The sequence below is a fragment of the Phaethon lepturus genome, unplaced genomic scaffold, assembly GCF_000687285.1.
Source record: "Phaethon lepturus isolate BGI_N335 unplaced genomic scaffold, ASM68728v1 scaffold51805, whole genome shotgun sequence".
Lineage (NCBI taxonomy): Eukaryota > Metazoa > Chordata > Aves > Phaethontiformes > Phaethontidae > Phaethon > Phaethon lepturus.
In genome coordinates, this window is record NW_010539436.1 from 1 (window position 1) to 19,824 (window position 19,824).

A 19,824-nucleotide genomic window follows, 5' to 3' on the forward strand; every position below is an offset into this window, starting at 1 on the left:
CGAGCTCGGGGTGCCGGCGGTGCCCTGGGGCCCGTCTCTGGCACCCGGCTGGTGCCGAGTGCGGACTGCCAGTGTTTTCCCGTCCCGAGCCGCCTTTCTGGGTGCTGTGGAATGTCGACGCCACTCGTTACTAAACCAAATAATGATGTTTTCATCGTTACAGGTGGGATCCTCTGGACCGTGTGATGGTTTATCCTGTAACCTTTTGCTTTTTAGTGACATGCAACTTTCTCCCTGCTTTGACAGGGAGCCAGACTCTCCCCTGAGCATGTGCATGCAACGCTGCTGAAAGGATAGCTTCAAAATCGGGCAATTCACACATCTGATGGGCTAAATCTTCCTTCGGAAGACTGAAGCCTTGTATAAATTGTGTTGTTATGTGGTCTTTCCAGATGTTTAAAATAAAAATAAGTAAGAAAATTTAAAAAAATTGATTGGTTATGGCTCTGTCAGTAAATGATTCCTTTCAGACTGAGACACAGATTTGTTCCATCAGTTTGTATGTGATAACAGAGGGCCTGGTCAAATTTCCACTTTCTGGTGGGAATCATCTCGGTTTGAGTAGCGATCTTAGCGTGACTGACGGCTCACAAAGGGCTCTTCCTTCCCCAGGCTGACAGAGCAGGACTTGGAGCTGCTGGTAAGTGAAGAGATTTGTTAAATGGCCCAATGTCATGGATGTTGATGGTGCCGTAATATATACGTATGTATGCATCCTTCCCTGGCACTGCTCATTTTAAGGCATAGCCAAGTAAGTGAAACAGCATGTGCTCCCAGCTGCTTTAGCCCTAGGACACGGCGGTGGTGTACCAGGTGGCAGTACTCTAGTTCTTGTAGCTTTTTCCATGTCTCATAACACGGTCCGCACTCCTAAATCTACCAGAGAATCTCAGCTTTCCTTGGCAGGGAGAGGAGGAGGAATATAAGTTTATTGCCCTTGTCAAGAAAATCACGAAAACAATGAACCTTAAGACAAATAATAATAAAATCCCATGCTTTATAAAGACAATCTCACAATGAGAAGGTGGGGGTTTGTGATACAGGAGCTCTGAACAACTGGGGCTGGCAGAAATACCGTTCTTGCTTAGGTAGATAAAGGGGTGATCTGTGTGTGTGTCAGTCTAGCTGTGATTCTGGATCCAAGGTTGCTATTACCATAATAAACTTTAAGATCCCAGGTCTGTAAGTGTCTAGTGCTAAGGGAAATCTGGATAAGATTTGAACCTTGTAGTTTGTGTCAATCTTCAATTTAATCTTATGTTTTAATTTGAAAGAATTGTAAGGGATTTGGCATACTACTTTTCATGGGAAAAGTGGCTTGCGGTGGGGAGGGGATCCTGATATGATGGTGCTTTCTTTGACTTGCTTGCGTCTGCTGCTGTAATCTCTCATTTCTGTGAGTCATTGTGCCTCCACCATTTGCCTTTTTTTTTTTTCCAAATGTCTGTTCCACATTGTGAGCTGATATTCCATGGTGCGATAGTCTGCCAGTACAATCACAGCCCTCCAGAGATGCTCTTGCATGGGATAACTACTAGAATATACAGAGGTTTTAGCCCATGATTTTTTTTTCCAAGCATCCCAAAACTTATTTCTTTATGTTTTAGCAAGCTGGTACCTTTATTGGCAGGTGATGAGCGTAGGGATGACTGTTGACAACATGACTAGCCTGAATTCATCTAGTATTCAACTCTTGAAATGCTTTTAGATGACTGGCCAGACAGACTGCTGTGGCACTGATATCTGACCAAAAGGATCTGGGATAGCTGAGACGCAGGTAAGTTGACATATGTCTGCGGTGTGAAGCAGGATGGGTTAGAAGCTGTAGGATGCCCTGGAGGTGACAGTGATCGTAAAATCAGGGTGTAACCACATGGAGGCGTAGCTGAGTCTGACCTGGTTGGCTTTGCTTCCATGAAAGATGACAGTAGGACAAGACATCAGGTGAATTGATGGAAAGCAACTTTGGTTGTAAAAATCTAAATACTTCTTTCTGTTACTGCCTTCTCCCAAGCACTCGCTACCTCCCTAAAAAGTAACAGACAGCTATTCTGCCTGATCAGATGAGCTGTTTAAATTAAAGCCACTCTGCAAGACTAGCGTGCATGCCAGGACTGTTTTCCTTGGTACTGTTTTCATTTCTTGTTATATGATGTCTCCTTTGATTAATTCAAATACGTAGGAAATGAAAAAAGATAGTCTGTCTGATTTTTTTAATCCGTTGTGTGTTCCAGTCAGGTATCAGCTAATTATGCATACAGACAATTAACAGTTGCATCTGAGAAGTGCGCTGCTTAGCCTTCAAACATGCAGAGGGTGCAAGGCTGGGATCTCCCCAGAAGGGAGGAGGAGGAGGAGGAGGAGGAGGAGGGGGAGAGCAGCCCTGTCCCCTGGCCTGTGGCAGTATTTGGTCCCGCCAGCCAGGAGCTGCTGCACAGCCTCTCCCGGCAGCCCAGCGCTGCCTGGCAGGGGATGGCGGTTCTTCATGAGCGGAGGTTTTGTTTCTGCAACACTTTTGGCCAGGCAACATCTTCTGGTTATTATTTCTTGAAGTCATCTTGTTGTTGGCTATCATAGCCTGAACTCTTGAGAAATGTTCCTTGCAAGGGTGATCTGGCCAAATCATGTGTGCTGGTACCTCCAGGCATGGTCCCAGCTACAAAAATTGTGCAGCTGACTGGTAGTTATACATGCATGCACAGAGGATTAGAAACGCAAGTCAGTGAATAGAACGGAGAGTAAAAAGTAAATTTAATTTTCCAAATATCCTTAGTTTGAATAGTCTCTGATAAAATGCTATTTTCCTCTTGTGAGGAATGGCGAAGAAAAGTGTCTTTGAGTCCAGCCCTGGGATCCTGCTGTGTCCCTCTTGTGAATGAGTAATGAAAAGTGGCCATTCATTGCTGAATGATTATTTTTCCCCTTCAATGGAGTGAGGGGGGGGAACCCTCCAAAATCCAAGTCTTCTGTGAGTCCAGCAGACTAAAAGCATCAGGAAACCTCTGGAGGGAAGTAAAAAGTTATGAATGGAGAATAAAATATTGGTGCGGAGCAAAAGGGCTGTTGTGTATAAAGAGCAGATGGAAAAATGTTGAGTTTGAAGTTTAAAAAGACAAGGATCTGAATCTCATTCAGCTGAGCAGGGGGAAGTGGTTTGGGTTTCCTTTCCTTGGAGGTTGGCTCCATTTGATGAATTGTCGAGATGTGCTATAAATGTTTAAGATTTATAGGAAAGGCTCCAAGTAATACTAATGAGCAGCTAAAAATAGATATGATAGGAAAATATAAACTGACAAACAGATCATCCAGCATAACAATAACTTCATAATCACGCAACTGTTGCCAACTGAAGATGGGAGACATGGCATGAAAATGCGCTTTTGTTTTTCACATCTGAAAGTTAAAGGAGTCGGAGTGGAAACAGATGTTCTCCAAAACAATGTGTCAGAATAACTCTTGTAACAGCCAATTGTCACCAGAGCTGAGCAAATAATTCCTTGCTCGCTCTTTGCTGGCTGATGGTTTTCCAACGATGGGTGGGGTTTTTGTAAAGAACTGATTTATTTATTGTAAGCAACCTAAATGTTTTTAATGAAAAGTTATCAGTGTCTCACTTTTCACAGTTCTGTGCTGCTCAGGTTGTGAGAACTTTTGTCTAAAAACTGTTGGTCCCCCAAAAGCAATCTTAAGGGCTTTGGCAAATCATTTTGATTGTAAATTTTTGTGAATATCTCATTGCTGATATTTAATATTAGATGAATTGATGAGTTATAATTATTATTGAATTAGGAGGAATTAGATTAAGTAGATTAATTAGATGCTTTTTTTTCATGGAAGGGCTTGTAGAGCAGCAACTGTCTTTCAGAAGAGTTTTACACTGAGAATACACACAAGGGTGGGTTTTGTCTACTGCTAAGCAACAGTGGCAGAGTTGTTGAGCTTTCATTTGCAGGATCTGTCTGCTGAACACCTACGGAAAAGAAACATTCGAGTCACTTGGTGATATGTGGACAGCCTGAGGGATCAAAGATCCTTCGTGCCGCTATGAATCTCTGTCTGTGCTGGGTGCCTGTTGAATGCTCTCAAGATCTTTGTGGTCTTGGGGACTGTTGGCAGCAAGCAGGATCAGACTGCAGCAACTGGAAGACCTTATCCCTTGACAAGTGGCATTTTGCGTGAGGGAGGGCTCTGCCCTCGTCTTGGGCAATAGATAGATCAGAAAGGTGAGCTGAGTCCCAGACCTGCTTTTGAATTTTACCTGGTTTAATAACTGACATTCTTGTCAGTTGGCTGGGTTTTTACTGTGCAGATTTTCTGCTTGTACTACTATAAAAATATTTTTATTCGCAATGCTATTTCCATTGGGAGATTCTTTGTCTCCAGGGTAACTTCCCTGAGAGTGGTTTTAAAAGTTAGTCTGTGGAAACTACTGCATCTTGTTCTGCAGTCTTCAAATGCCCCTCTAGACAGTAATAAAAGATGTTATGCTTTTCCTGATACTATTTTTGCCCCGGCTTGGCACCTTCTTATTGTCTGAGAAGTGGGCAGAGCCAGGGAGGTGTGCTCAAGGATTTAATAAAGACAGTGTGGACTTCACTGTAACTTAGTGATCAAGTGAGAAAAGACTAGATGGGACGTGGCATGGCAACGTCACGGAAGGCGCTCTGTGACAGCGTGGAGACTGGCTACCGGCAGAGAAGGAAGGAAAAGAACAATTTTTAGAGGGTGAGACAGGAGTAAGGTTGCTTGAACAGCTGGCGTTGTTGAGCATGAAGATGATGGAAGGATGTTATGGAGGCAGAAGCAGGAGGGGGAGAGACTAGCTAACATCACTGGGTATTTTTAGGAGTGCTTCCTGAGAGTGCTTTCTGTATATAAACAGACAAGGCTCCAGGAGGCAGCGGTGAGGGGAGCGGTGTAACTCAGAGATCCTTGTACCGCAAATAGTACATTGCAAAGAGCAAATTGTTTGGCTTTATTAAACTGCAGCCTCCTGCAACAGATCAAGGGTCTAGTTTCTAAGCAAAATAGTTGTAGCCTAAAGAAAACTTAACCGTTGAAAGCCTCGCAGGCCCTGGATTCCTGTTTGACTTGGCCTCCGGAGCTGCATATACTCTTTGAACCTCAGACTATGAAGTAAATTTGCGAAGCATAAGCTATTTTGAAGCCCCTCTCCACAGTAACACAGAGCTCAGCCTTGTTACCAGGAAAACAGAAGACATGAAAAATAATGGGAGGAGGACAATGTCTGGCAAGTGGACTTGACGGTGCTTTGCAGTTCTGGAGGGGCTGGCAGGAGCTGGGCAGATCTGACCTAAGCATCAGGGTTATGCAGAAGAAAGTCACCTGGTCTTGGCGGGCAGTGCCAACGTTAAAGCAGAAGTGGGAGCTGCTGCCTAAGTGGAACAGGCCGGTGTAATGCAGAACCAGGGGATCTGCCTGTGAGACCGCCTGGCTCCATCCCTGCCTACAGGCGCTGCCTGTTACTTGGGGAGCGGTACCCAGAGAGTGGTTGTGTGTACGCTGAAGGCCACGAACAAAACGGTTTTTCTGGAATGTGGTCAACTTAGGTTTGTCCAGCGGCTTGTTACTCAACCCTGACAAGTTAGGCTTGGTCATGCTTCGTTTTTTAGCATTATGGTCTATTCTAGTTCCAGTTCAGATTTTTTGTCTTTTTTAAGAGAAAAAGGGTAAAAGCTATGACTTGAGAAGGTCACATAAGAGGACCATCCTTGCCGCAGCGACCTCAAAGCTACCTGTGCAAGGAGGCATGAATTAACGCACCTGCAAGGAAAAGGCTGATGCTCTTAGCTGTTGACACCACACATGGTGTGTACCTGGGCAATATCCTGGCTGGCATTTCCTTCTGTGGGAAACCTGTCCTGGGCAGCATCTCCTTCTGTGCAACTTGCTGAAAATTTCTGTCCTCTTTTCCCTTGGCTCTTTGCAGAGCAGATTTATGGTCCCACTTTCCTTTTACAAATAAAACCCTAAGTGCAAATCCAAAGGATAAATAACGCAGTGCAGACATGCCCGCAGCAATATTCTCTGTATTTATCATTGCTAAAAGTCTGGGAGGAAAAGCTGGTGAAGGCAAGATATCTTATGTGAGAAAACTATTCTCATGGTTTCCTGCCAGCTCTGGAGGCTGGAGAGCAATCTCGTCGTGCTTTTCCCCAAACATCCTGCTGCAGCTCGGGCAAACTCCAGGTGCCTCATCAGTTCTGGATCTGGCAATTGCAGCACAAGATATACCTGGATCCACCCCCAATACTGTTTTCATTTTCTTTGCCTTGATTTCAGCTGTAATTTTAAGAGACTTTTGTTTAACTAAGCACGGGGGCAATAAGCCACCTCAGTGTGAAACACATGTGGGTCAGAGATTAGGACTGCTTAATTGTCACAGCTACTGAGCCTGCACCCGAGCCCCTGCCAGGCCACCTGCCTGGTGCTGCAGCCCTCGCAGAACCCAGGGGAGGTAACGGTGGGCTCGGGTACCGTCGTCTGCCGGAGGGTGCGGAAACCGCAAGGAGACGGGGGGACCTGCCTCCCGCTGTCCGAACTTTGCAGCAATGCGACGTGCTGGAACCAGCCCAGGCTCTTCTAGAAAGGGAATTTTATATCCTGGTGGTGGATAGCTACTTTAGTGTCTTTGAGTCAGTGTTTTGACCTCTTGTTCTTCATTGTTTGGGTGTGGGGGGTGTGGGTTTTTTTTTTTTTCAGAGAAGAGGAGGCCTCCGCCGTACAGCGGTCACAGTGACATCCAGCCAGCAGCCCTGCCTTGCCGGTGCCCTGGCTCTCCTGGCCGGCTGCAGCGCCAGTCACGCATGGCCGGGGCATCTGCGGCTGTCCCTGGCCAGCTGAAACAGTCCTGCCATGGCTGACAGGCCTCAGCTGGGGTAAATTTAGGCTCGGTCACTCAGAGATGCCGTTCACTTTAAATTCCACCCTGCAGCCACAGATATTTCCAGATGCGCAACCTGCTGGGAATTACGACCCGTCCCGATGGGCTCAATGCACGGAGATCTTGGACCGTTGTGTTTCACGCGCCCCTTGTCCTGCAATATAGTCCCATTTGGCTTGGCGTAGGCTGCGTTACGGAGACTTGAAGGGAGCGGTTAGTAAGGCGACTGAAAAGACTAGTGACAAAACAGCTTCGGCATGGTCTGCAATAAAACAGGATCCCCAGACAGCCTGAGGTGGAGGAGACCCAAGTGCCAGGAGTGGTTCAGCCACCATCCTCACTGAAACCTCATCTCCTTGCTGTGGCAGCCAGCGAGAGGTCTGTGAAAGCTATAACCTCACTGATTTTTCCATCATTAGCTATGACCTCCCTTCTGGCCGCGTACTCCAGTCTCAAAGGATGGGACCCTTTCTGGAGGGAAGACCCATCTCTCTGTTCCCTGAGAGGAAATTAGTCCATAGCATTGCTTGTGTTTTACTTACTGTGTTTATAATAAAGTGGAAACACCACCTGGATTTCTCTATAGGCTCTGCAGGGAAATCATGTTTCCATATTGCATTATGAGAAATGCAGTGGAAGTGTGCTGTGCTCAGTTAATTTTTTTTTTAATGTATGGAGGCAAAAGAAACTCGAGTTCAGAACAAATATATGCTTCTCTCTTTCTATTCGACATCCATAGTGCTATAAATACAAACTGCAGGGTACTTTCAGAACTGCAAGCCTTTAAGACCTCTCAAGGGAAAACATCACACCAAATTAATCTGCCGTCAAGTGGAAATTCTATATTGTTTGCATTTGCCAATGTTCTGTATGTGGCTGTAATTGCACTGAAGCAAATATCTGCTTTGAGTTCTTCACAAGATTAAATGTGGCCAATTGGGCGTAAAAGAGTAATCAAAATGCAGAGCTGCTGCTTTGGATTTATTAGAGGCATTGCTCATTTTTGCTCTGACATGATGACACTAGGTTCTGGCTTTCTGTTAAAACAGGGAAATTTAGGGAATGCGATTTGGAGCGCTGGATACCGAGCCAAGAGGAGGATGTTTCTGGCCACTGCTGCCACCCACTTCCCTTAGGCGTGCAAGGGGACACCCTCCTTCCCTCTGAGCAGCAGCAAGGCTGCCGATAGCTCTGCCCTAGGGTGCAGCGTCTGGCTGGGACCTCCAGTATCGGCTCCTGAGGATTTCACGGTCTTTTTAAGTTCTGCTTGCCATGGAACGGAAGCTGAAAGGACTTTTGAAGGCCCCAGCAAGGAGCCTCCACGGCTTGTAACAGAGACAGCCCAAGGTCTGAGTTGGATCCTGACTAATGTCACCGTGTCAGACTAAAGGAGCATGGCAGCTTGCAAAACCTGGTCTCGCCCTATGCCAGCTGAATGTGAAACGTTAAAGATTTGCTTAAAAACCTCATGGTTTATTTTTCTTTTTACTAGTTTAGCCATTTTCCCTCCTGCCGTATAAATGCAATTATAAGCAAGTAAAAAGTCTTTTTTCAAGTTGACTGCGCAGCCTTTTAATTCTGCATGAAAACCCAACTGCTCCCTATGCCCTGCCCAACAGGTAGTTAAATCAACAGGCCCAGGTGGGCAAAACTGCCAGTTTGAATCCTTCTTTATTTCATTTTCTTTCAGTTAGTAGGCTTATCCGGAAAACATGCACCGCACTCCTACCAGCTTGCTTATGCTCAGCCATTTCCCGAGGGGTTCTCAGTGCAGCTGCAGGGCAGTCCTGGCAGCATCCTTGCACTGTCTGCAGTGAGGGCAGCACCTCCCGGTCCAGCGCCAGCAGACATGCCCCCTTGGCACTAGCAGGCCTCCGCTCCTCTGCCTTTCCCTCTTCCTAACTGGAGGTCCAGCTCCCAAAGCTGCCTGAGGAAGCCGGAGTTGGGGCAGACCCCCCTGTGTGAGCGCACCGTCTGAATGGCGTCAGCGAGGGACATGTCTTCACAGATCATTAAGAAAGCGAGGACGAGAGTTGCAGATCGGCTGATTCCCATGGCGCAGTGAACCAGTACTTTGCCTGGAAGAAAGGAGAGCGAGAAACGCAGTTACTCCAGGAGCCCGCACGGTGCGGTTTGTCGTGCTGGAGCAGGGCTGGAAGCGGTGCGATACCGGCGCTGGGCGGGCGGGTGCGCTCAGCCTTGCGGAGCAGCGGGGGTTTTAATGGCCGGGGACGGAAAAGTCACAGCTGTAGCGGCGGATCCATGACTCTGCTTGTTTGGGCTTAGCTGTCAGCCTGACGGCGTGCCCTCAGCCCTCCTGGCCAGCTTGTCGTCCGTGGCGTCCCTGCTTGCTCACACGTGGGTTTGGGAGCGATGCGCTTGCTGGCGAAGCCTCGAGGCTTCATGCCTGAAGGCTGTGCTACGGGAAGCTGCCTCGGTGGGTTGCTCGCTGCCGGAGGGCCCGGAGACTCGGGACTTCAAATGTGCGACGCGCAGGAGTGCTCGCTGTTAGTACAAGAAGGCTCCTGGTTTTCCGCGAGCTCTTTGTTCTCCTGTTTAGTAATTGTATGGCTCTACAAAAATGCAGTTTAACAACAATACAATTTATATCCAGAAAAAGATGAAAATCGGTAAAAACGATTCTATGTTGCTTTATTCCGTTTTCAAAGGAAAAAAAGCATCTCAGATGCTGCTTCTCTGTAAAATGTAAGGAGGGATAGAAAGAATGAAGGGCTTTTCAGGGCTAGTTCCTTCTCTTGTTTGTGCTTACAGCATCTTAATTTTTCTATTACCAGGGAGTGAGACAAAAATATCCTTGTTGGATGATGAGCCTAGATCCAGCCAAAAACCTCAGGCTGATTGCCCCCCTCTCCCCAGTGTTAAGTCTGGGTACTTTGTGCACAGCTTTTCATCTTAAATCCCATTTTGTTTGTGGCAGAGTATTTATTTAGCAACCGTTCCCGTTCTGACTAATGGTGATGGCATAGCCACATGCTCGGAGAGCGCGAGCATGTGTTGTAAAACCCGCTCTGGCCAGCAGACTGAGAGAAGTGTTGAATTCCACAACGTATGTGACACAGCCACCTTTCATTATCCTGGCATGAGAAATCTGAGCTCAGCCCTAAGATAGACACGTCTTCGGTAGAAATAAAGGGACAAATATAGTCTGCAAGGAAGCGGCGAAAACAGCTCTGGTGACAGCAGACTCGGACCGGGCACCGAAACCTTTGGGGAAAGGAAGAGGGTTTTCCAACTTAATGTCAGTTTTGCAAAATTAGAAGATCAAGTGGTTTCTATTTGTGTTTTCCCATTCAGATACAGCTTCACAGAATTTCCTGAGATACTGATGCCATTATTCAAGTTAATGGAATCGACAGATAGATGTAATTTAACTCCATGGGGATTCTTGGAAGTGAAGTCCTACTTTTTATGGGACTATGGAGAAATCCTTTGCACCCCTGCTAGAAGATAATGCTAATTTGAATTTTCACTAGACTTTTTTTTTTTTTTTTAATGTGCTGCACTATCATTAGCCTTCACACCAACCTTGTGGGATATGTATGCTGTATTACCTTCCCCAGAGGAGGCACTTCAGACCCAAATAACCTAGGTGCAGAGACTTCCAGAGGAACATAAAGGAGTCAGGAGCACAATTTCTCTTTGAGAAATACTGTGAATAGGGCTAAGTCCAAAAGGTCTTTGGAGAATCTTCTTGCTTCAGTAGTTTGCAGTAGGCCTAACTGCAATGTAGTGGCAGGGACTGGGGAAATCCAGACACTCTACCTAATGCACACCCCAGATAACAGAAGCCAAGGAACAACATGTTCTGAGAAATTTTCTTGGAACCAGAACCGCTTTCATTTTTGCCTGAAAACTTCTAAGTTACCAGCACTCTACAACTAAAAGAAAAATAAATTATACTTATGGTTTGAACTGCAACAGGAGAGGGGAAAAAATAAATAAAAAAAAAACAACAAAAAGAGATGGCCTTGATGTTGGATTTGATTTTGAATCACTAAATATTTTGAAAGTCAATCTAAATTTGGCCAGAAATTGGATGGGTGACAAGAAACTTGCTGTTCTGAACCTAATTTCAGTAAAATTGTTCTTGGGTCCATTTTTTTTTTTTTTTTCCACCCAGATGGAGCCTTCTGCCTTGGAAAATACTCAGCCCCACCTGCAGTCTGGAACTGAAGACCGAGCTGAGCACAGGTATGGATGCTGCCATTAAATATTGCCTGATGTAGTTTTTTGGGGGCACAGAAAGTGGAACAAATCCCAGGCTCCTGCTTGTACAGGCTGGCTCCGTACCGTTTTATATCTAACTCTGTGTCTGAGAGGAGGAGGAGGTGGTGAGATAAGAACACACTACATTTTCTTCCCTGCTTCTCTGGCTTACCTGCACTTCGAAAGAGTTCTCCTCGATCACCAACTAGCTTTAGAAGGTGTCTCAGCAAAAAGCTGGACAAGCCCCAACTACTGACCTCGGACATAATCCACACGGCTCTCCAACACACGTGTTCCCGTGAGGACGCAGGTACGTTTTCTCTTTCACATGTGCAACATCTACTCCTCATCGTTAGCCTTTGTTCCGCCACACGCAGAGGTTACGATAAATGCCGGTGCACTGACAATAAAATGACTGTTTGTTGCAGATAAATCAGTCATGTGAAATGATTTAATTAATGGGAAATTGCTCTAATGAAAGCAGATTTGAATTTACGACGTGATTATCTGTAGCCAACAAACTGAACGTTAAACTTGAGCCGGGAAACAAACGCGGCGTTGCTGCTTGGTTCTGTTGAGAGGCTCAGACCCTCGTCTCCTGGCGGTAGCTGTAAGCGGGGGAAGCGACGCTCCGACCCCACCATCAGGTACCGCATTTGAACAGCACCAAGGCTCGGGCTCCCGGGCGGCTGCCGGACCACAGCCCAGTGGGAAAGCAGCGGTCACGGAGGCAGTCGTGGTGCTTGCCCCTGCCGTGGGGCAGGCAAGGAGGTTATAACCGGATCTTCGACACCGCGGAATCTGTGCCACAAGTCGACATCCTCCACCTCTGCCTTCCTTGCTCCCATTTGTTTTAACACACGGTGCAAAGAGAAGTTGGACCGATCCCACATTACAGGGCCGTGTCGCAACCTTCTCCCTGAGCGTGTAACAGGATCCCCTTAGGAATAATGGGATTAACTGAGGAGAAGTAGGGGCACTTAGCTTCTGGCGTTATTAAATCTTGCAATACTTCTTTGAAATGTTGCGCTGCACATCTCAAGCTACTTTTTGCAGAGGCAGACAATAACTGTCATCTGGCTGGGATTTGTGCAGAACAATAACACTTGGTTTTTAACAACGGATTACGGATATTATATCCAGTTCATGCCTGCTGTAACTCCACTGACATCAAAGGGTTTGCACTAGGGATAAAGTTTGCACATTCAACTTTGTTGGCCAAATTCAAGTTGGGAAATTCAATGTTGTTGAACAAATTAGTCATTAAAACACATAATATCTTATTGTCCTTTTGCTACTCATCATTAGCTGAGCTAAATGTCCTGAACTAGCCCTTGCTTTCTTGCAGGATGGATTCAATTTGGCTTAAGACCAGGCTCCAGACCGTCACCCGGAGTGAACACCCCAGCTGCCCTCGCCCCATTGAATCCAGCAGAATTATGCTGCTCACCAGGAGGAGAGTTCAGCTGGGCCAGTGGGCCCCAGGGTCTCTTCCCACTCCATTGTGGTTTTCTCATCTCCTCTTAGGTTTTAGCTGCCATCTTGTAGCCAGGTGCAGAACCAATTGTCTATTTCTCAATTAATCAAGTGCCTATTTTGTCACAGTTGAAAATAGCAAGAAGCCTACCGAGAGCTTTAAATGGTGCTGTGTCCCTTCTTCCCAGGCCTCCCAGAAGACCTAAGGCCTGTCGTCTGCTGGAGGCTGGGAAGTTAAACTGATGTATGTAACGCAGCTACAGCAGAGTAGAGGAGCCTTTTCTCCTGAGTTAAGCTTCTTTCGTAACCACCACCACCGCTGCGAAGGCAGGAGAAGGGAGCATAGCTTTCCATTTGCTCCAGAGAAGTGGAAGAAGGGAAATGCCTTTCAGAGGGTTTGCAATTTCAGGAAGTTAATGGGTGATTTTAACCTGCCTGTTTTAAACGTTTGGAGGTCAGTAAAAGGAGAAGCTCTCTACTTGGGAATCTTTCTCGCTGCACAGCACAAGTTTAATAGTTTTCGTGGCATGCTTTCATCTGTGCTCTCAAGTTCTCTTTAACGGTACCAAAACCCGCTGGGTTACACCTAGGTTCAGCTGCACTCCAGAAAAATGCAAATTGTACAGACGGCCACGCAAAGGGGCAAGACTGACATTCAAGGGGTTGCCCCCTTCCTGAAGCGAAGGAGGAGCGTGAGGGAACAGGCCGGTACTTCCCCGATAACATGTCTTCCCTTGCAGGGACGGGGGCATGTTGTGCATCAGCTTTCTCCTGGCTGAGCCTTCCCAAACTGTTCTGTTACGTGGGCAAAGGAACAGCAGGGCCGTACTGAAGGGAAGGCAGCCAAGGAAGTAGGGTTCATAAAATAATACTTAACACGGCATGGCTGCAATAGTAGTGCATGGATTCCTTCATCTATACGACCAAGATGATGAAAGAAGTCATTCAGGGTGCGATGCGGCCGTCGACCACTGTGACAGGAATAGCAATAGTGGGCAGAAGGGAAAGGGCAACCTTCCCAAAAGACTGTCAGCTCCCAACTAGGAGCATGCGAATGCACGCTCCCTTGCTTCCTTTTGCTCATGCTCTGGCATCTGGGTTTGAAGAAATAGCCTTAAAAATAAATTCCTTCTATCACCAAAGACATATTCTGTTCAGCTAAGGTAGAAATCTGGAGTAAATCTGTCCATGCTGTTTTCTGGACTTCTGGTGTAAAGCATCAGAATTTTTCTTCAAGCACGACCGGAGTAACAGTTCTTACTTAATTCTAATGAGTATTTGATTCATAGTTTTAAATATGTTTGTGCCTCTCATAGTCTTAACTGTGACTTACCCTCCCAGGTGAAAAAGATAATTTAATTCCATTAAAGAAAAAGATGTTGAATTTGCTTGTGATAGTTAAGCAGCAGTCTTAAATGACTTCTCAATCAAACAGAAGTACCTCATTTAATGTGAACAGGCCTCTTGTCACCTGGTATAATTTTTTTGTTCAGCATCACTGCTTATAATAAATGCCATTTTTTCTCTTCTTCTAAATGATCTGAGTAACAATCTCCTCCCTGTCTCATCCCTGCACAGGTCATGGGTATTTAGCTGCTAAATTTCTGTACCTCAGGAAATCATGCTTCCAGAACATCTTGTTTATATATTTTCGAAACTGTTGCACTTTCCTTAAAATGATGAATGTCAGCAACAGCTGTATATGATTGAATTTCACCTTGTCTCCATTCCCAGAACCCTGCTTCCATATGGAGTTCAGTAAAGCAATATCTAAAAGCATGGCAGTAGGGATAAATATGCGCTGTAGACATGATGAGTTCATTGTGTTTGCCTTGAGCCCTAACTTGTTCTACATTCATAACTTTCAGTATTTGGGCATGCATGTTGCTAAGCACTGGGTTGGTTTGCTTTTGTGGCCACCATGATTCATCTGTTGTTTTCTGTCTTTTATCAATTGATTTGGAACTTTTTTTTACACACGCATGGAAAGATTTTGGATCTTACCTTTCTTTGGAGCACCACCAATAATGACTTCAATTGCAAATAGCGTATGCCGTAACAGAAATGGGTGCAGATCCAAATTCCCCAAATATGCTAGTGGTTTTGAAATCCAAAATGCAGCCCTCAGTTTCACAAAGGCAAATACTTTCTAATGGGATGGATCAAGTCCTCCAAACAGCAGTAAACTCTGAGGTATCTAGCATGGAGGTACGCACAGTTCTCAGTTACTGTGTCTCCCTTTCCTAGCCTGTACAGTGTAGACCCTTAGATGTGTAGATCGGATCTACTAGCTGCATGTGATCAAGCTGGATAGTTAATATTTTAGGACCCCTGTTGATATTAAAGATGATGCAACCAAAACAGTTTGCTGAATGTATAACTGTTCTCTTAACCACTTACTTTTGAGTAGGCATCTATACAGTTTTGTGGCCCAGTGGAGACTTGCTTTTGTGAAGGTTTGGCCTCAATAGTCATGATCCCCCACTAGCCCCAGGCCTCTGGCATTGTACCTGGCCTGTGTTTAGTGAGTCCAAGGATTTTGCAGGTTATCTTCCTATTTCAAAGCTATACTCTTTCTAGCAGCAGCATGACATTATCTCCCGGCTGGTGGTGTGGCTTAGGTTCTCTTCTACAGTTTTGCTTCCCAGCAAATTCTTCCCTCTCCTGTGTTTGTAGGACCTGTACAGATTATGGCATTATAGTTGAGCCCTCTTACTGAAATATGATGCTTGCCCTTGTCTTTTTACCCCATCCCAGCTTTTATTTTAAAACCCATCACTAATTTGAAAAGATCAAGTATATGTGCCTCCTCCCCGGTCAGTGTGTCTATATAGGTAATAAAGGATACTTGCTATTTTGTCTGTTGCTATTAGAGATGTCGAATAGCACTAGACATAGGGAAAAGCCCTTTGAAAGCCTGTTCAGTGCATCCTTCCCTGCTTCGGGGGAACTCCCCATCACTGTGGGAGTTCAGGAGGCAGGCACGGTGCTACTTGGTTTGGGTAACTCCCATTCTTACCCACATCTGCAGCTGGTTGTTTTTTGCTGAATACTATTTGATAACTTGCCCTACTTGGCTCTTATGCAGAAGGTATGTAACATGCACAGATGGTCTAGTTACCTCTTGGGGAATTCAGTGCTGCTTTTATGTATCGAGCAACTGGGTAGAAGTAAATGCTGAGATCAAAGTTTGGGTTGTCCTCTGCTTCTACTCCGTAGTAATCCACAGGCAGATCTTTGTAGAACTTGGGTCCAGTGTCGATATGAAATCGCCCAGCAGCAGCATTCACAACATGGGAGATGCCCATTTGGCTTAGCTGTGCTTTGTCACGAGCGACGTACCTGGAAGAAGGACGGTGGGTTATATTCACCTGCTGCATTACAGTGTGGGGTAGAACATGCTGGCGATGGTGTAGTTTGTTAGAACCACATGAAGTTGTAGGGGCTATTTTCTGACAGGTTGATCAGTTCCAAAGTGTCCACCAAAATGCTTCAAGACCGAAGTGGATCGTTAAGAAACTGACTTTTACATTTCCTGCATTTTTCTACCAAGCGTCAGTTTAGGTTGTGCTTCTCAACTGATGAAAAATAAAAAGGTGGTGGTAGCGATATTTCTGCACAAGCCAAGAGTTTTCTGGTTTGCTTTCTCACCAAGTCACCTCTGCTGAGCATCCATCAGGTCAGGGGACTGATGCCATCTGGCAATGTGAGGAGAAAATGAGGCTGATCCTGTTTTACCTAGCTCTGGCATGACCGCCCGCAGTACCGGTGTCACGGCCCCACCAGGCTCTTGCTGTGTGGGACTCCTGTACTAGTGCAGGAGGAGAAATCAGGAGGGGGAGTATTCTTTTTGGATACTTAGAATGCCTTTTCTCTATGCTACAGCATGCTATGCACAGTTGAGCCTGGCTCAACACTTAGACTTACTCTGGGGGGTCTCCAAACTAGTGCCTAGCTCTCTTTATTTAAAAAGAGTGGAAGATCTGGGGGGAAACAGGGTGGGGGGCGAGAGTTGCATTAACACCTTCAACCCTTCCCTCTCTCTTACAGGTCTCCCACGTAAAGGTTGGGCCAGACTTCGTCCACGTGCCCCGTGGGGTGCGCGCGTGTCCAGAGCAGGCGCCGCAGCTCCTCCAGGGACGGCGTTTCGGCACTGCTCTGGCTGCCAGGCGTCCGGCTTGAGGCGCTTCTTATCTTGGGGCGCAGTAAGTCCCCGCTGCACAGGGAGTCCCAGGCCATCCTGAAAGGTGGAGGGCAGACGTTCACCACCAGCCAGAGACGCTTCTGAGGTCACCCTCTCTTCCTCTCACCCTCCCTTACCCCTCACAATGCTTGCCCACAGTTACAGTATTTTGGGGGCAGATAGTGTCGTCTTCTCACGTGTTCATGTGCTTATCACAGCAGAGGCCATGACAGGACTTGGGAATACTGTTGCAATCTAAATGGCAGTCCAGCGGCTCACGTAGTCGCATGTCGTGGTTCAGGCAATGATTTTGAAGGCTGTGCTGCTTAAATAAAGTTTCAGGTTATTATGGCAAATTGGAAGCTAAAGCTTTTTCAAACTACTAGGCTCAGGGTCTCCGTAGGCTTATGTTGACCTGATGTCTCAACCCTTCTTTTTAGGTACGTCAAACAGTCGATTAAAACTTCATGATCATAATTTTAAAGGTTTTTTTCATAGTAGTATGGACTTTCCCACTTCCTGGCTGGAATTCCAGGCACTATTACTACCGCAGTGAAACTGCCTAGTTCTTGATATGCCAGCACGTATCGAATGGAAAGCTCAAATGGAAAGAGGTAATGCTACAGAAAATGTATTGTGTGAATGTAGCTATGCAACGGGTATAGAAACTAGCTAATAATTTGGTATGCTGAGCTTTTCCTTTAACCACATAACTAGGACATGCTTATATATACTTTATCTGATTTGTCTTTTATAATTTGCTCAACAAACAGAGCTGAGCAGAAGAGAATTGGTCATGCAAAATCTTATTCACTGGTTAGCTCTTAATTGACAGCTTCAACAGGAAAATTTTGATTCTTTCCAATGGTAGTTGCCAGCCATACTTGTTGTCCTGATGACAAATGTTCGTGGTAGAAAGAATCTGCAAGAGTAAGTTATAGTGATTCTAGCTGCCATTTATATGAACATAATGTATTTTTTTAATAGGTTGTTTCATTTGCATTCCTCTCCTCTCTGCCCCTTCTAAGAACTATCCCATTTCTAATCTTGAATTACTTTAATTACAAGGAGAAATACTCTTTTTAGGCATCAGTTTATATCTGGAATTACTCTGCTCCCATGTGGTACATTTCTTTTGAAGTAGTGGTTGCTTGTGTTAGCTGTAGATTTGAACTGTTGGGAGGATTTTTGAAGAGAGCAATAGAAACTCTATTTTTACCGGAGTTATGTTTTAAGAAATTATTAAAAATGTCTATGTTTTTCTATGTTCTAAGATTTAATCGCGTATCTGCATTACAGAGGTTTTAGGAACTCTGTCAACTCATGCAGCTTTAGAACAGAAGCATTTGTCTAGGACAGGGGTGAAGTTGTAGTCAATGAGTCAAAGTCTTGTTCTGCCACCAGCTGCTGAATGTCTTTTGCATAGAAGATTAGGGGGTTAGTTTTGGGGTAGAACAGTCCAGAACAGCAAACCTGAAATCTTTTATCTTTCTGGTGAACAGCTCTGTCATTTACAAACAGGTTGTATTCATGTTCAAGCGACTGTGTTGACAGTTTCTTTTCAACTACTAACTGTGGTGAAAGGTTTTCCTAATTTCCCAATAAGCTACTTTCGCTAGCCCTAAGTTCACATTTTGGTGTAATTTTGTTTAAAAATATTTGTCTTTGCATGCACAAAGACAGAGAGAGAGTCTGAAGACTAGCCTACTTTGGGACCCTGTTGCACCTTGATATCAGTCCACTGTTTTGCTGAAGGAGAAATGGAGCAACCAAGTCCCTGAGATGGCCACAGAAATGGAGGAGGGAAGCAGTGACTGTTGTGTCAGTGTTAGGCCTCTGAACGATGACTAGAAGCCACCCTTCTGCCATGCATTTCAGTGATTTGCCTTGCCACGCAGTTGCCAAGAGGGGACCTCTCCTGTCAGTACACCACCTTCTGCCACCTTCACAGGCAGCCTTGTCCTTTTGAATACAGTAAGTTTTCACCAACTAACGATGTTCCCAGGATGGTCTCGTATTGTTTGTATTACAAAGAGCTCCGCTGTGGAATGTGCTCCCTTCCCAAATGTGCATATCTCCTCCAGTGTCAGCTTTTACTGTGAAAACAAAAGCAGATGTTCTTGCCCATTTTGGATGGCTTTATGCAAGAGGAGGCATGGAGGAATTCCCATACTGGAATGGCCATCCCCCATCGATGTTGATAGCTTCTTTGATGCTGGCCACCCCAGTGCCCACAGCACCAGGTCTGCCCAGCTCCTGCTGGTGATCTCGGACACCAGCGTGACTTCTCAGATCCCACGCAGGAGGTCTGCAGCAGAAATGGGACTTGCATTTCCTGTGTCTTGACCACAGGACCATCTGCCAATTCATTAAATACTTTCAAGAATAACAGCCTCCTCCAGTCCTTCCCACCTCATAATATCTGCAGCAAATGTTCCCATTTTTTGATGTATCTCGTTCCTTGCAGCATGGCTAATGACCACTCTAGGGCACTTCTCACTCCCTGTAAAGTTGCTTTCAACTGTTTTGGTTTTTTCTTGTTTACTACTGCTTGTTATCCCTTCCTCTCGCTCTCTCCACTGTATAAATACCTTGATTTTCATATTACCTAGCCTCTGAAGACTGAAGGCTGCTGTCAGCCTTGCTTTCCTAAGCCTCACGGGAGTGGGGAATGACAGGGCCCTGCCCAAAAGCCCTGGTAATGTTGCAGCATTCACCCACAGGGCTCTTCTGGGAGCTGTGCTTTCCAAGTCCGTAACTCCATCCCTCTAACAGCTGGGTGGACAAGTCTGAAGTATAGCACACCTTAGGAAAAGTGGTCCTTCAGAGATTTCTTTTTTTTTAAGTTGTCTTTCTAGAAAGGAACATAACTGTAGGCTTGGCAAAAGAAGGTAGTGTATGCTACCTGGATATCAAAAGTTGTGGAGCAATGGCTTTATAAGATGGGTGTGCTTCTTCAGAATTATCCTAACATGACTTTCAGTTTGTGCTCACATTGATCTTGTATTATGGCTAAGGAACTTCCTCCTGCTGA

The 19,824-nt window shown here is 45.6% G+C and overlaps 1 protein-coding gene across 1 annotated transcript; it reads right to left on the reverse strand.

The window, feature by feature from the left end:
* Positions 1 to 8,767: 8,767 nt before the first annotated feature.
* Positions 8,768 to 16,846, reverse strand: LOC104620803. Its single transcript, XM_010287115.1, has 3 exons — positions 16,656 to 16,846; positions 15,729 to 15,949; positions 8,768 to 8,982 (listed from the first exon to the last, which is right to left on the reverse strand). Exons 1-3 carry the CDS (start codon positions 16,844 to 16,846, stop codon positions 8,768 to 8,770), a joined length of 627 nt encoding a protein of 208 aa, XP_010285417.1.
* Positions 16,847 to 19,824: the final 2,978 nt, after the last annotated feature.

Coding starts and splice junctions, on each gene's coding strand:
- LOC104620803 (XM_010287115.1), bottom strand. CDS start 16,846: ATGGCCTGGGACTCCCTGTGCAGCGGGGACTTACTGCGCCCCAAGATA. Junction 15,950..16,655: donor AACCTTTACGTGGGAGACCT/GTAAGAGAGAGG, acceptor TCCTTCTTCCAG/GTACGTCGCTCGTGACAAAG. Junction 8,983..15,728: donor AGCACTGAATTCCCCAAGAG/GTAACTAGACCA, acceptor CCTTTCTTCCAG/GCAAAGTACTGGTTCACTGC.